The sequence below is a fragment of the Cladophialophora carrionii genome, assembly GCF_000365165.1.
Source record: "Cladophialophora carrionii CBS 160.54 unplaced genomic scaffold supercont1.1, whole genome shotgun sequence".
In the NCBI taxonomy this organism is placed as follows: Eukaryota; Fungi; Ascomycota; class Eurotiomycetes; order Chaetothyriales; family Herpotrichiellaceae; genus Cladophialophora; species Cladophialophora carrionii.
Genome location: NW_008481816.1, coordinates 1,283,896 through 1,299,261, shown reverse-complemented (window position 1 = coordinate 1,299,261; position 15,366 = coordinate 1,283,896). Strand labels below are relative to the sequence as shown.

Sequence of the window (15,366 nt, the reverse complement as noted above, 5' to 3'; positions counted from 1 at the left end):
ATCGGAGCGGAGGGTGTCGACGCCGGCGCTTGGGGTTGGCCATCTGAGAGCACCGTTACCGGAGCGGAAGGCGTCGAAGCCGGCGCCTGGGGTTGGCCGTCACTCAGCTGCGTCGCTGGGGCGCCGGTGGGTGCCTGTGGTCTTCAAATCATTTAGCTGAGAACAGCAGAGTGAAATATCAGAAATGAGCGCCCACTCACTGTCCATCGCTCAGCTGGGTGGCCGGAGCGCCAGTCGGTGCCTGTGGTCTAAAATTGGTTAGCTGAGAACAGTAGAGAGAAACCAGAATGACGATTCACTCACTGTCCGTCGCTCAGCTGGGTGGCGGCGGCTCCAGTGGGTGCCTGTGGTCTGTGAATGATTTAGCTGAGAACAGCAGGGAGGGTTATCAGGGAGTAAAGTGTTCCACTCACTGTCCATCGCTCAGCTGGGTGGCCGGAGCTCCAGTCGGTGCCTGTGGTCTTCAAATCAATTAGCCGAGAACAGTAGAGAGAAACTAGAATGACGATTCACTTACTGTCCGTCGCTTATCTGGGTAGCTGGAGCCCCAGTGGGTGCCTGTGGTCTAACATTGGTTAGCTGAGAACAGTAGAGAGAAACTAGAATGACGATTCACTTACTGTCCGTCGCTCAGCTGGGTGGCGGGAGCTCCAGTGGGTGCCTGAGGTCTACAAATTGGTTAGGTGAGAACAGGAGAGAGAAATATCAGAGCGTATAGTAGTCTACTCACTGCCCGTCCGAGAGCTGAGTGGCAACAGAAGTCGCGGTCGGTTGACCATCTGTCTGTTGACCGATCGTGGGAACAGCCGTGGTGGTCGCGGGAGCCGAAGACGTAAGGGCGTAAAGGTAAATCGGGACACAGTGAGGCGCCCAGTTTCGGTCGTACAGGTTGTAGAAGTTCCCGCTCAAACATTGATACCAAATAGCAGAGCCACCCAAGGCAAGGCTGTAATTCGAGCAGACGGAGAAGCCGCTCGTGTAGATGGCGCCCGCCTGGGGAGGGGAGTCAAACTGGAACTGATAATTGGACGCAATGTATCCTGTTCGACCGGCCTGGTCCACCAGGACGGAATCGGCAAGAGTCAGGGTGAGGACGCCGTCTTGTTGTCGCTGGGCTTGTCAGTGTTTTGGCTGGCCACCATCGAGGACAGCCATGTCATACCGATTGAAGATCTCGCTTTGCCGCGGAGGAGACATTCACGGCGGTGATCTGAAAGCTGCCGCTGAACGAGGGTGAGCAGCCTTCCGGAGCAGGGGAGGATGGAGCGATCTGGGAGGTCACTCCTTGAGGCATAGGCGAGGCGAGGACCGTGGCGGCCAACGCCGTGACGAGAGCGAATGTGCGCATATTGGGGAGAATGTGTGATTATTCTTCGTTGCCGACACAAAGTCCCCAACGAGTCTTTCAACGAAAGAAGGTAGACGCCCGAACGAAGGACAGCGATCTTACCAGAGGTTCAGAGGTACTAGGTGGTCGAGGGAGAAACCACCTCAAGTGGAAAAGGTGCAGCCGGTGCATATTTGAATGTGCTCTCATGAGCTCTCCGGACCGGCGAACGGGAGCAGCAAGAAGCAGTGACAGTGACAGCTCCAGAAGCTCCAAACGAGTGCCTTAGTGTCGTCTGGCCCGTCGAATTGAAGCCGTCCTCTGTGGGAATGGTGTTCCGGGACCACGAACGACTGGGTGACACTTCACTGTTACGTGAAAGTCTTGCATGCATGATGCCTCGACGTCCCACATATCGGGACATATCCGATATAGAGCCCAGTGAGTTGCAGTGGCGTGCGAATCATAATACCCCGCTCGCGCCGCAGCGGAGCGACACCTCATGGGTGAAGCTTCACAACAACGTCCAATGGGACCGGGGCCCTTAAGCGAACCGCCTGAGAACAGTATGGGGTGTCGACCAGCTCTTTTCCGGACCAAGCAAACCAGATCGGTGGCGTTGACATTGGGACCATCGATCTTCGAACGCAAGGGATCAAGTGAGGCACCTGTGAGGCCACCGAGGATTTTCACCTGCGCCCACGAAGCCCAGCATCTTTAGCCAGCTCGAAGCTGGTCCAGAGCTAGGACCCAGCAGTATTTTGCGTGCGTCTGTGAGAGAGAGTGTGCATGTCTTCACGGTGGGGCAAGCAGCGATCCAGCGTGCGAGTCGTTCGGTTGTTTTCGGTAGGTTCCAGCCATCGCTGCTGTCCGCCAGTCGAGACGCTTCTCCCCGCATCGAGGTCGGAACATGGTGACGTCCAGAGTCAAAAATGATGAAGTAGAGGATTCTGCACGCAGCATTAGCCGATCAGCTAATGCGTCGTGGGCTCCTCCAGCGCGGAGACACCGGAGTGAGTGGTACCTGGTGTGGATGTGAAAGCGATCGAAGGGGGAAGGTCGTCAAGCGTAGTCTGAAGGAAGAACCCAAAGTTTGTACAACCACAAGTCAGAGAGAGGGTCGAATCGAAGTGGTAGAAAGCTAGAGCTCGTATTCTAGGTTCGCTGCACAGACCATTGTGGCCCATCCTTTCCGCTCTCAGGCATTTGGACGATGCCGGCGGGCATAATGGACGCCTGGACACCTTGCCGGGCTACTCGGGAACGCAGTCTAGGGCGCAGTGGGTGGGTGAGATGCGTGGGTGCGTGGTGGCTGCAGCGAGCGATGTGAGACATGCAGCCAGCGAATGCGTCATGATTTGGAGAAACTCGAAGCAGCGTCCAGCCGCGGGTTGAATCGAAGGCAGCAGAACGGCCGCTTCGGTCTCTCACGATCCATCATGTGAGGCATCAGTGCCTCCAACCGCCGAAATCGCATCGTCTGCAGCTCAGCCAAGAGCGGCGATCTGGTGGCAGAGGTGTCGAGCCGATATGCCGCCTAAATGCGCCGACCCATGAATGCATCGGCCAATGGGCATATCCTGTGCAAGGCTTGAGCATGTGTGAATCACTTCGACATACCACTCTCGGCAGGACCTGCTACTACCGCATCCGTCGTCATGAGCGCTGGGTACTCGCATGTGGTCACTGTAACGTGTCTTTGATGCCCGAACGCAAGAGTGGCTTGCTCAGACGAGTGGAAACAAGGGCTATTCGCTACCACCACAACTACATGACACCAGCACCGCTCAAAGGACATCCTCCAGCCATTTCAACTCCACCGCACTCACGCCACGAGCATAGGCCTTTGTCCCCGTATACACAAACTCGCTGTACATGATGGCCTCGAACTTCCTGGGCTGCGTCCTGCCGCCAGCACCAGCTCGCTCATCTGCAGCCGCAAGGGAGGGAACCGAGAACAACACCGAGCTAGGGTGTATGGCGACAGGCTGATTGGTGAGTGTCGTTCTATAACTCCCATCAGCACAGAGCCGTGCCACGTTTGGATGGAATCCTCTCAACATGCACTTCAGGATGCGGCCTGAGAGAGTGATGGGGTCGTGGTGTTCAGGGACAGAGGGATCAAGCTTCTGTGGCTGTGCTTTACCGACTGTCTTGGTCTTGATCTTGGTCTTGCCCTGATTCTTGGCCCGGGCTTGGTATCGTTCCATCAACGCTGTCAACTGTTTCCTGACGTCCATGGCTCCGCTCATGGCGCGATGCGAGATAAATCGCTCCTCACACCAGCGGCGTCGGTCCGTGTTTTCGGCTGCGTAGGCCTGCATGGTGGCCAGGAGAGTGAGGTGGTCGCCTTCTCGCCGGAAGAGCTGGCGCCGTGCTTGCTGAGCCCGGGCTTCGGTTGAGCCATCTTCAACATCAGAATCAGCGTCGGCGGCCGTAACCGTGGAATCCGAGGTCGTAGTGAGCGGATCCCTCGATCTGGAGGACGTTGCGCGGTGGTGGATGTTGAGGAAGATGTTTTCAACGCTCAGCGCCGAGACGATGTCGACGATCTCCTTCACACAGTCGTATCCTGGGTCTGTGCTGGCGAGAAGTACCCGGGCCAAGCTTGCAGGGAGGGGGAGGACGCTCATTTCTCGTCCTAGGCTGGTGATCTGGCCGGTCGAGCTGTCCAGCGCCGAGAGTTGCAGGAGGTGGATCAAGGCTCGCTCGAGGGCGCGACGTGGCGGAGGCGTGAGGAACGGGAAGCTGCCCAGGTCGTCGATGGAATGTGCTTTGAGCGTCAGGGCGAGCTGGCTGAGGTCACAGCGCAGGATCTCAGGCTCGGTGTCCTGGGCCAGTCCGTAGAAGTCGGCTTCGGTGTACAGCCTGTATGCCGCTCCCGGGGCATCGCGACCCGCTCGTCCTGACCGTTGGTTCGCCGAGCTTCGAGAGATGGGCACCGTGAGGAGTGTGTCGAGATTGAGAGAGGGGCGGAAAAGTCGTTGCTTGGCTTTGCCCGTGTCGACCACATATCTGATTCCAGGCACCGTGATACTCGTCTCCGCGATATTCGTAGCCAATATGATCTTTCTTGTGAACTTGGGCGTCGTCTGAAAGACCCGCTGCTGCATGTTCGAGGGCAGAGCGGCATAAAGCGGTAGGATGAGCAGTTTCGGAAGTGTCTGTGACTGCTTGGGATCTTTCTGAGTGGACTGCGACCAGGACGTGAGGAGGCTGAGGAGCGATTCCACGGTCTCTTGGCCCGTCAGGAAGACGAGTATGTCGCCCGGCAGAGGTGTGTGCGCGTGGATCTGCAGTATACGCTGGTACGCCGCGTCGAGCACATCTGGCACCGGCGTAGGCGTGTAATGGACCTTTACGGGGTACTGGCGCCCCTTGATAAACAGAGATGTTGCCGTGGGGGAGGAGCTCTCCGTCGGCGATTCCTCACCTCTGTTGACCTCCTCATCCACCCCGTCGCCAGCACTCCGTTTGATACAAAAGAACTCCTGAATCTTGTCCATGTCCGCAGTGGCACTCATGACCACGACCTTGATGGGTAGACCGCCTCTCCCGTCCTCCTCGTGTCTAAGATCCTGCATCCTCCTGAGGAACCCGAGCACGAGATCGACGTTCAGCCCCCGTTCGTGGACCTCGTCCACCACCACGGCAGAGTACTCTCTCAACCACGGATCCCGCAGCATCTCCTGCAAAAGCATCCCCTCGGTCAGAAACTTGATCCGCGTGGACGGACTGGTGCTGTTTTCGAACCGCACCGAATATCCGACCTGCGAAGCCGGGCTCGAGTTGCCCAGTGGCGTGCCCATTTCTTCAGCGACGCGCCGCGCCAAAGAGATGGCAGCCACCCTTCGGGGCTGGGTGATGGCGATGCACCCTCCGACGTTGGCACCCACGCTGACGACGGTGCTGATTTTCCGCTTCCTGCACCACGGCTCGGTGACCAAGAATTGCGGCACTTGTGTTGACTTGCCGGACCCTGTCTCGCCCACCAGGAGGAGCACGTCGTGTTCCCTCAGTTTCTGGCGTATCTCGTCGGCGTGGCTGTAGATGGGAAGTCCCTGCCTGGTGGGCTGCAGTTGCCGCGCCCGCTCTTTCAGCCCGGGTCTGGGCGCCTCACTTCGCTTGGTTGAGAGAGATTCCTCCTCTCCGTCGAGTGAGCCATCATGATTGCTTGAACGGTCCTCGAAGTTGACAATTTTGCCGTTGCGCCCGTTGCGCACAACGTGCTTTAGAGCGCCGACTTTCGTTCTGAAGGCCTCCTCGGCGGTGCGTTTCTGTCCCTTGTGTGGCGCCATTCCTCTGGCCACTCCGCAATCTTGATGTTATGTCAGAAGCACCCGCCGGAGGTCAGAGCCTTGGGGGTCATCTACACCAGGATTTTATGGCACCTAATACTCGTAATTCGTTGTGAACAAGAAGTGAGGACTGTGGCGTATGTCCAAAATTTCCGTGGCGCAACAAAGCCGGAGCCTCGTCGGGTGTGGCGTCGCCTTGGCAGATTTCATCAGGCTGGCCTCCAGCAAGCGCGGACTCCCCACGCCGTGACAATGTGGGATGACGAGAAGAAAAATGCTGACACGAGCAAACTGTGCGAATGCGGCTCATAAGCTGCGATTCATGTGATATGTACTGCGCAAAAGCAAAGGTAGTAGAGACGGTGGTTGAGAGCGTCGGAGTCAACTACGATATCCTCGACGCCGACGGCACGGAGCTGTCTTTCCTTCTTTCTAGAATCGTCCTATCTTGTATATTGGCACTCTTCCCTTCTACGGCTGGTTATTTTGGTCTCTGGAGCCATAATAATACGTAAGACAGCGACAAGGCCTTGCCCGACCATTTCCTTCAAACCCCGTTCTCCTCCAGGGGAAGAATGTCTGGCACAGGGCCCTCCGGAATTATCCCACCGGGGTTCACAGGCGTCAAACTCATAAAATAATGTCCCTTGATGTGCTCGAAGCTCGTCGTGTCTCTGAACGCCGGGACATTCCAATACAGGTTCCTCACCCATCGATGAATATTCGGGTACTGGTAGCGAATCATGCCTTTGTTGGCCTTGAAGAGAGAGACGTACACGGGATCGAAACGGACGATGGTCACGTAGAGACGAACATCCGCCTCAGTGATTGCGGCGCCGAAGTAGTAGGGTCCGTCTTTCGAGATGTTGGAGAGGTGGGTCTCAATGCGGTCGAGGGAGTCGAAAAGCGTCGAGACTGCCTTATGATATGCCTCCTGAGTTTTGCAGAAGCCGCATTGGCTGAAAGAGCATCTGTTGTCAGTCGTTGCTTGGCTTCCGCTTGTTGGGGGAGCGATGCAGCGGGCTAACTTACTACACGCCATTGTTCACATTGTCGTATGTCCAGGCATTCGTCTCCTCGATCTGCTGCCTTAATCCCTTGGGGTAAAGGTCTAGTTTTCGCTTGTCCTCGGGCAAGAACTGATCGAACTCCGTGTACAGCATTCGGATGATTTCGCTGCTCTCGTTGTTGACAATCGTATCTGTCTTCTTGTCCCAAAGCACAGGCACGGTAAATCTGCCTGTATAATTGGGTTCAGCGTGAAAGTAAAGGTCTTTCAACCGTTTGAACTCCGGATGTAGAGGATCTGGTGTTACATCGTCTAGCGGCAGCTTTTCGTCGGGCGTCACAAAGCGCCAGCTGTCGACAATGCCCATATGGTAGTGGACTGAAGTGACGGAGATGACGGACTCGAGGCCTTTGAGCTTGCGGACGATCAACGTCCGATGCGCTGCAACACCGTCAGTTCCCAAGACGAGCACTGTAGATGGCGCGGTGCGCTTACCCCAAGGACAAGCATATTGAACGTAAAGATGATATCGTCCTTTCTCAGGAGGAAACTTGGCGCCCGGCTCGCTGGAGATCCAGTTGCGAAATTGGGAGACGGGTCTCTGCAGTTCACCCTTTTCGTTGTACAGTTTTGCTGGGAGAGGATGCTCCGCCGTGCTCTGCAGCCCGGGGTGCGAAATGTCAGCTGCAATACAACCGACTGGCAGTATGAGACCAACGCCACTCTTTCCCCGGCGTAGGTGGACCACTCATCTCAGGACTGGGAGGCTCGCCTTACCTGAAGAGACATCGTGCTGAACTTGGCTACCTTACTGGGAGTCCGATGTCAATGGCCACGGAGCTTGGTCGGCACCCGATTGCAGCCACGTCTGCAAATGCTTGGAAGAAAAGACTGAAAGACGCTGCGAACCGCGCGGTGCTTAACGCAGTGGTTCTGGCGACCGACCACATATAAGCATCGATTAATATTCAAGGACATCCTCGTAGATGCCCCGTTGGCATGGTGGTCACAGGTCATGGAAGCCAATCGCAGCGTGTAACGCCCTGCTCAATCTGGATGCAGTTACGACCTGCTTACCGGATCACCTTGCCAGCAGTACACGACCCCGCGGAAGGGTTATGGGATAGGCGATGTCGCTTCTGGGGCGCGGATTTTCTCTGTCCATCATTCGCTCGGTCAGTTCCCCACCTCCTGTTGTCGGCCGAGAGGTTCGAACATGTCACATGAAGAATTGACGGTTGATGCTGTAGATATGAGACGGTCTTCTTGCTGCGCGGAAGCTGCTGACTGATCTTTTGTCAATTTCTCGATAACCTTGGAAGAGGAGCCTTAGCATTTCAGCCTGATGCCTCTCCTCTTCTCGTCTTCACGATGTTCGAACATAACTTGGACTCCGACGAATAGAATGCCACACGCGCTCAACATGAACAATGCTCCTTGCCAGCTGCTGGCGATGCCGTGAACAATGCTCGTCAAACCATCCATGCCCACCGCGAATCCCACCAGATTTGCCGCCATCATCATGAGGATGTTGGCAACGGCGCCAATGCCGCAGATGACTCGGTAAGTGTTTGGTCGGGTCTTCCATTTCGATGCCGGAAATGCCATGGTCAAGAGGACTTCAGGTAGCACGAAAAACACCACCATCCAGCCCCATACCAACAGCCTCAATTGTATATCATGCCACAACGCCACGAATGTAAAGACGGCAAGCATATTGGCGATGCCACGAAGTCTACCAGAGCCGCCGCCAGGACCGCCCCCAAGTGGGACATATACGTAGCGGATCGTCCATCGGTTGAAGCTTCGATGCCACGAACGCCAGAAAGCTAAAGCGGAGTAATTGTCACTCATGCAGCGGACCATGTTCTCGGGAGGGTCGATCCCGTCGACCAGAGCCCACAGCCGGAAAAAGCGCCATGGAATCATGAGTTTCAGCCAGATGTGATGCAGGTTGAAGTAGGCGAGCATGCTGAGTTGGAAAGGCGTATAGACCGACCAATCGGGCGAGGCTTTGGATATGGCAACCATGTATGCAGTGTGAATGAGAAACTCCATACAGCATAGCGTAATGAGAAACCTGATGCCGTAGAGAATAGTCCGTTTTGTCGATACGGAGGGAGATTGGTAGGTGGATTGCGAGATATGATCGTTGAAGGTCAAGATGGGTCCGGCCAGATACAGAGGCGGGTACAAGACATAGGCGACGTACGTTCGGAAGGATACGTAGGCTGAAGCTGGGGCGGGCATAGTCACACGGTCCCTTTCTGAAAAGGCTGAGGGATCGAGTTGTTTCTTCTTGACATTGTCAGTGGTAGGTCAGGGGGTGGCGGCTATGTACAAACAACCAGGGATTGTGGTTGACGGACATACCTCGAGCGGGCTTCCAGCCCTTGACCGACCCAGCGACCAGTGATAGTCGAAATTGAATGAAATCATCCTCAACACGGTGAAGTTGAACAGGACTTCCCAACGAGGCTGAAGCCCGCCATATGAGTCCAGGACTTTGCCCCAGTCAGCCGCCGCAGGGAAGAAAGGCATGATTGCTTCGCCCATTATTGAATAGGGGTAGCCTCTGGCGAGTTCATTGGCGAAGAGGATGCCGATGTTGAAGATCCACGTCGCTACTGGCATCACATGCTGTGGAAGTGCAGTAGCGATCTTGAAATTGATCAGGAGGATCAGAAGGATCTTGAGCACCGATGTCCCGTTCAAAGCAGTCACGTAGATCAGCGCAGAGACAAAATCAAAGGCTAGGCGGTTGCGGAGACGGGCATCAGCAGCTGCCTGGCCATGAGCGTTCGATTGGTCGGTGCCGTTCGAAACAGGTGGTTTTCTTAAAGTATAACGTTCGTAAAGCCGACGAAGGAAGGGATGTAGAAACACGAGCACCGTCAGGGACGGGATGTTGTTTCGAAACCCAGCGTATTGGGCATCAGAATTGTCCTAAAGGCTACATGAGCGTCGCGTTGCGGCGTCAAAGGTCCAGCTCGACATACCACTTTCCAGCCCAATAGCCCCGGAGAAAGCAGATGTTCAAACTTCGAGTAGTTGGGCGAGTCCGCTGCATTTCGCGTCCGTCAGAACCAGAGTACGCAGACGGGCTGCTTCGAACCTACGCTGCGAGACGCTAACTACCGCCCAGTACATCTGAGGCACACAGACGAGAAAGACGACCAGGTACACATAGAACTCTGGGGTCCCCCATCGCGGAGGTGAAGCCTCTGCAGGCTGTGTCTGAGTCTTTCCATCTCTTACCCCGTTTTTCGAGGGATTCTCCGTGACCGATTTCTGAGGTGTAGAGGAGGGCGTGAAACGAGTGTCTAGGGTGTCGAGGGAGTACAGCTCCCGAACGAAGGATAGGATCGTCATAGTCTTGCAGTCATGGCGCTCTCGCTCGTTCCCCGTGCAGCACTGCAATGTGTCCACCAAAGGACTAGGAGGTATTTACTGCGTTCAGTCGCGTGTCGTGTTGGCGGCGACTAAAAGCGGCGTTGGTAAATCTTGGCAATGTCGCTGCATGAATCAGGTTGCTTCTTTCTTTCGAAGGCCCTCTCTGCAGGAGACTCACACTCTTATGGACCTTGTTCTTCTCGAGGCTAACATGCTCTGGATGGACGCCGGAAGGCCTTCGTCTCGGATTACTATATTGAACGTGACTGGCTTACAGACTGATCTAAAATTGACAAGAAATTTACGCTTTGCAGCGGAATCGGTCTGTCTCCAACAGCAGCCGTATCGACATGCATTACCACGAACGTCCCGCCGATACGCCGTCTTCATCAATCATAATCCGGCATGTTGTAAGGAAGCTCTTTTCCAAGCTGATAGCCTGCTCCTCAATGTTAGAAAACCGCGACGTCATTAGCAGCTGGAGGAAAGGCGTACGAGACTTGTTACTCCACTGGGTCAGGGGAAGGTGCAAGGCTTCGGCTAGCAGGCACTGCGAAAGAAACCGAAGGTATATGTGATGCGTTAGTGGCCGCTGCAGCTAGTTGACTGAACATGAATTAACGGGGAGATATCGAGCTGGACACAGCCCTACTCAATCATGCCACACCGTCTGTAAGAACTCTTCGACGTCGTTCCAAAGGTCTTCCGGCCGTTCCATAGCCGCGAAATGTCCTCCTTTGTCATGCCGCCTGAAAAATACCAAGTTACCAGTGGTTTCAATCCACGCCTTGGGGAGGGGGTTGAGCTCCCTAGGGAACCACGAATACCCAAAGGGCTTGGTGATATACCATTTCCTTGAACCGTGATTATCCGCACCAGGCCCGTAAAATTGGCGATAAGACCAGAGGCTCGTCGAGGCACACCTGGTGAGCCAATACAAGGTGACCGACTCGAGGATCACGTCAAGCGAGGGATCATCGTCGGTCCAATCCATGAACTTCTCCCCGATCCAGGCCAACAGCGCAAGGGGACTGCTTGAGAGCACGAAACCGATCGTGCTAGGGCGCGTAGCGTGCTCCCATGCATAACCGGTCCCATTATGGAGGAAGAAGTTATGTCTTTCGAGTCCTGCTTTCTCAACGTCATCGATCGCGGACTTGATATCACTGTCGGCAGGGGGAGTCATTGGATGTGTGTTGAGATGTATTGTCTTGCATCTAGGGTACTCTGCTGCAATTATGCGGGCTACCCGGCCGCCGACGTCGCCACCTTGGACCATATAGGACTCAAATCCAAGGACGGAGGCGAGTGTGTCGAAGATGCGCGCGGCGTCGTCCGCCCGAAAGTCGTGGTCCAACGGTGGCGCTGAAGAGAAGGTATAACCTGGCAAGCTCGGGACTACCAGATGGTAAGGCAGGTCTTCCGCCGAGTACCTCGACCGGAGAATGTGCAGCAGAGGGAGGAACTCGAGGAAACTTCCCGGCCAGCCATGGAGGAACAAAATGGGGATGGCGTCCTTGCGTTTCGAAAACAGGGCGACGAAATGAACTTCGAAGCTGCCCAAAATGTCTTTGATCGACGCCTTGAAATGAGGGAATGAATTCATATGCTCTTCGTGCTTCCTCCAGTCAAATTCCGTTTCCCAGTATTTCTTGGCCGCTAGAAGCCAGTCTCGTGGGAGCCCAAGGCGTCTATTCTGTCCAGGCAGAGAATTCTCAAAGGTCGGCGGCGCGAGTGGAGCTAGCTTGACCAACGTCGCTAAGGTATCAAGATCCCGTTGCGGGATGTCCACCTTCCACCGCTCGATGGCGTCCGACGCGCCATTTGGTAGAGTGTTGAAGCCATCCAGAGACATGGCTGCCTTTTCGAGTCACAGGGCAAAAGCAAGAGGCTGTGCTACACGTCAAAGTCGTTCGTTAGTGAATACCTTTACCAAGCATGCAGAGCTGTATAAAAGCTTCGATTCATATCTCTTCGTAGCAGTTGCTATCGAAGTTCTTGCCGTGTCATGAGGTAATCAGAAATCAGGTTGCACGAGATGTTCGGCTTGAACAGCGACAATAGGCTCTGACCTGCGTCACGATGCGGCAAGTGAGAGAAGAAGTCAAAGCGAACTGAGAGTCAGAGCCCGCGGCGAAGGAATTGTACGTCTGACAGCTGGCTTGTGCAGTACTAGCCAATTATATTAGGCTTCTGACGCCTGACAGACCGAGCCTATCTACGGAGTATTTCGTAGAGCCCTCCAACTTGAATCCGCAACAACTCCAACGTCGGCAGCCTTTCAGTCGCCGCGACTTGCCTCTCAACCATGCCGTTGATCGAAGAACTCCCCGTTACCGCGACAATCCGCCCCTCGCATGGGTGGACATATGTGCCGGATACTGGCGCGCCAATTCCCGCGGTGCAACTGAGCTCACGCAAACGTGGTCGCGATGGAGCAACCATTGCCAGAAGCGTGGCGCAGGCTTCAAAGCAAGAGAAAGCCACCCAACAGAGACTACATGATCTGAGCAAAGAAAACTACCGCGAAGCCCACATTCCGATTCCGAAGCGCGATGGCACCAGGGGCAAGGAGAGGAAAATGGAACCGAACGTGAAGAGGATTCTCGCCTACCAGCGGAACTTTCAACACTACCTGGCGAATGAGGAAGCGGGTGTCAATGTCTATGGAAGTGCTGGCATCCTGCCTCCCTCAGCTACTCGTGTCAGCACCCAAGCTACGCAAAGTCCGCAGAGACCAACGGCAGATTCGAGGAGGCGCAGTGCTGTCAAGAACGCTATATTAACACCAGCGTCGAAGGGAGGAGCCAGACGTACGAGCTCATTGAGACATTCCAAGACCGCACCCGTGAAGAGCGAGGAAGCAACCGACGCCAGCAAAGTTGATGTCGAGATGACAGATGCTTCTTCCCACCACCAACACTCCCTGCCCTCTTCCCCCCCCACATCTCAACAATCACCCTCGTCTCGGCAAAAGCAACAGGCACAGCCTTCTTCGTCTTCTTCCGCACCTCAAAATCCCACACCCGCATACGATCCTGCGCTAGACCGCGATCCTCTCCTTCGCACATTAGGCTTGCCCAAAATGCCTTCCGAGCGGGTCATGCAAGCTCTTCTTGCCGAGCCGCCGCTGAGTTATACAGCAGCTCGTGCGAAGCCTCTCGATGGTCCGCCCGATCAGAACGGAACTGGAACCGCCTTTGCGATGCGGACGGGTAACAGCACGCTCATGGCGAAACCGGAGCGCAGGTTCTGCGCCGTATGTGGGTATTGGGGCAAGGTGAGGTGCAAGTACGGATGCGGCGAAAGGGTCTGTGGGTTATTGGAATGCTGGAGAAGCCACGAATCCGTGTGTGCATTGGCTGCGACGGCATACTCATAGCATTGTGCCATGTGCCAGCTCAAGAAGGTTGGGCAAATGCCTATGAGTTCCACAATGAATGTTTTATGTTGCAGTCATGGCCCCGAAGTCCGAGCGACTCATTGAAATGGCTCTACGGTGCGCTACGACGGAGAAGTGCTATGAAGGTGAGTCTTTTGGAACGAGCTTGTCTCACCATTCGGCCGGCTGAGAGATGGTCCTGGGTCGAAGGCGACGATAGTAAGAGCAGATGATGTCTGCATGAGCTAGCCTTCAGGCTGTTCTGATCCGTCCCTCTTATCTTAGGTGTCTAACAGGAGTCTGTAGGCCTGCTGCCCGTTCTGATGTGTCAGGGTGTTTTCTGCCAGAACACGTTGTGTGCCGAATATATCATGTGCTGACCGTCGCGAGGACCGACCTAGAGGCGCAGTGTAGGACAGGTTGCTATTGGCAACGTCGCTTGAGAGCTCTTTGGTGTTTATCCTCCTGAGTTTCCTGCAAATTCCTTGTCGCCAAGTGTTCGGGAGGAGAGGAAGTCGAGGTCAACGATGACAGCCGTTTCGCATTGACCTCGGTCGCAACCACCCTCGTACCAGCAGTTTCGGCTCGCGGCTGCTTCTGCCACGTTTCGTGGTCTTAGGTCCGTCAGCGTGAACTACGCCCACGGCGATGATCTTCATTCAAACTGAAAGTTCGAGGTACCAAAGCTGGTAGGGCGAGGAAGTTTGAGTTCGCGCTTTTTCAGTCCACTGCAATGAGATTTCAACGAGCGGAAGGCGACGTAATTTTTCCTCGACTCAGTGCTGTATATGTGCATTGGTACCCATTGACTGAGACCGCCTTTCACCTCTCATTCGCTGCAGGACAAGAGCAGATGACTTTGCGTCAATGGTAGTCGAAGTCGAAACCGCGCAGTTCATTGCAAATCCAGCGCGCAGAGCATAACAATCTCTTCTAACCTCTCCCTGACCTCTCCCTGACCTCTCCCTGACCTCTCCCTGACCTCTCCCTGACCTCTCCCTGACCTCTCCCTGACCTCTCCCTGACTTCTCTTTAACTACTCTCTGAATCGGTCTGATCCCTGCTGTACAAGCCTTTCAGACAGCGCCGACCAGAGCATCATGGCGTCGCACGAGAAATCCAATCCCGTCAAGGGCCTCCAAGACGTTGCAGCAGCAAAGACAGTGGAACTACTGGTCAAATGCGACAACCCGACCACCGAATTCCTTAAGCTGGACGAACACGTGCAAAGACTCATCTTCAGCCACTTCCTCAGCACGTACGCCCTCCTCGAAAAACAAAATGAGCAACTCCGTGTCAACGCACAGCTGACACCGTCCACCGATTGGCAATTGTACACCAGGTTCCACGACATGATCCCACGCCCCGAGCAGATCGATTCGTAGAGTGACGAGGACAAAACGAACGGCTTTGTCCTGAACGCCAAGTTCGTCTATCAATGGCGCCATGCTACAGCAGCGGAACGGAATGATTCGCCTGAGGAGAGGCGCAAGCACGGCCTATGCCCAGTCGACTTCGAACCCTCAGAGTTCTACAGCCACGGAGACGGAGGCGAGCTCGTGATCTGCAACTCTTCATACGTCGCAGAGACTGAGAATTGGGGGAAAAGGACTCCGCTTGGCTACGGATCCTTTGAACATAAGCCTCTCAGCAGCAGAATCTCATCCCAGTTGCTCTACTACCGCGTGGCGGCCATGTTCGGCATGCCTCCACCACAACTGATGCTTTACGCTGGTCGGTTCTGCTGGCAGGCTACGCCCCAGCATAAAGATGGAAAGAGTCTCCTGGAGTTGAAGGACTCGGAAGGTCAGGTCTTTGAATGGTTTTCGGGCACCAAAGAAGCGAAGAAGGATGCCTTGGACTTGTTAAGTTCTTGACCAGCTTGAATTTTCCACATCCATATGGAATTGTCGCTGGAGCTTTTTGAGTCTATGCTTGGACTCTTGGGCACTGAGCC

The 15,366-nt window shown here is 55.1% G+C and overlaps 8 protein-coding genes across 8 annotated transcripts in view; 2 read left to right on the top strand and 6 right to left on the bottom strand.

Moving 5' to 3' along the window:
- The window catches only part of G647_00472 (uncharacterized protein), a gene marked incomplete at both ends in the record, with an annotated part of 389 nt that extends 346 nt beyond the window's left edge, over nucleotides 1–43 (bottom strand). Inside the window, one exon of the mRNA XM_008723875.1 lies at nucleotides 22–43. Within this exon, the coding sequence (XP_008722097.1) occupies nucleotides 22–43 (22 nt within the window). The remainder of the gene's footprint in view (nucleotides 1–21) is intronic.
- A 153-nt stretch (nucleotides 44–196) lies between these two features.
- G647_00471 (uncharacterized protein) lies at nucleotides 197–1,348 on the bottom strand (the record flags this gene model as incomplete). Its single annotated transcript, XM_008723874.1, has 7 exons — nucleotides 197–248; nucleotides 304–351; nucleotides 414–461; nucleotides 518–565; nucleotides 621–668; nucleotides 731–1,110; nucleotides 1,163–1,348. 7 exons carry the CDS (start codon nucleotides 1,346–1,348, stop codon nucleotides 197–199), a joined length of 810 nt encoding a protein of 269 aa, XP_008722096.1.
- A 1,766-nt stretch (nucleotides 1,349–3,114) lies between these two features.
- Nucleotides 3,115–5,625, bottom strand: G647_00470 (uncharacterized protein; the record flags this gene model as incomplete). Its single annotated transcript, XM_008723873.1, has 1 exon — nucleotides 3,115–5,625. The coding sequence occupies one exon, from the start codon at nucleotides 5,623–5,625 to the stop codon at nucleotides 3,115–3,117; it is 2,511 nt and encodes an 836-aa protein (XP_008722095.1).
- A 547-nt stretch (nucleotides 5,626–6,172) lies between these two features.
- On the bottom strand, nucleotides 6,173–7,423 carry G647_00469 (uncharacterized protein; the record flags this gene model as incomplete). The annotated part of the gene is made up of 4 exons (XM_008723872.1): nucleotides 6,173–6,584; nucleotides 6,658–7,075; nucleotides 7,130–7,292; nucleotides 7,412–7,423. 4 exons carry the CDS (start codon nucleotides 7,421–7,423, stop codon nucleotides 6,173–6,175), a joined length of 1,005 nt encoding a protein of 334 aa, XP_008722094.1.
- Nucleotides 7,424–7,963: 540 nt separating this feature from the next.
- Nucleotides 7,964–10,006, bottom strand: G647_00468 (uncharacterized protein; the record flags this gene model as incomplete). Its single annotated transcript, XM_008723871.1, has 4 exons — nucleotides 7,964–8,932; nucleotides 9,008–9,580; nucleotides 9,634–9,698; nucleotides 9,754–10,006. The coding sequence occupies 4 exons, from the start codon at nucleotides 10,004–10,006 to the stop codon at nucleotides 7,964–7,966; spliced, it is 1,860 nt and encodes a 619-aa protein (XP_008722093.1).
- Nucleotides 10,007–10,679: 673 nt separating this feature from the next.
- On the bottom strand, nucleotides 10,680–11,882 carry G647_00467 (uncharacterized protein; the record flags this gene model as incomplete). The annotated part of the gene is made up of 1 exon (XM_008723870.1): nucleotides 10,680–11,882. The coding sequence occupies one exon, from the start codon at nucleotides 11,880–11,882 to the stop codon at nucleotides 10,680–10,682; it is 1,203 nt and encodes a 400-aa protein (XP_008722092.1).
- A 453-nt stretch (nucleotides 11,883–12,335) lies between these two features.
- Nucleotides 12,336–13,642, top strand: G647_00466 (uncharacterized protein; the record flags this gene model as incomplete). Its single annotated transcript, XM_008723869.1, has 2 exons — nucleotides 12,336–13,286; nucleotides 13,484–13,642. 2 exons carry the CDS (start codon nucleotides 12,336–12,338, stop codon nucleotides 13,640–13,642), a joined length of 1,110 nt encoding a protein of 369 aa, XP_008722091.1.
- Nucleotides 13,643–14,509: 867 nt separating this feature from the next.
- On the top strand, nucleotides 14,510–15,286 carry G647_00465 (uncharacterized protein; the record flags this gene model as incomplete). The annotated part of the gene is made up of 2 exons (XM_008723868.1): nucleotides 14,510–14,704; nucleotides 14,795–15,286. The coding sequence occupies 2 exons, from the start codon at nucleotides 14,510–14,512 to the stop codon at nucleotides 15,284–15,286; spliced, it is 687 nt and encodes a 228-aa protein (XP_008722090.1).
- Between the last annotated feature and the right edge of the window lie 80 nt (nucleotides 15,287–15,366).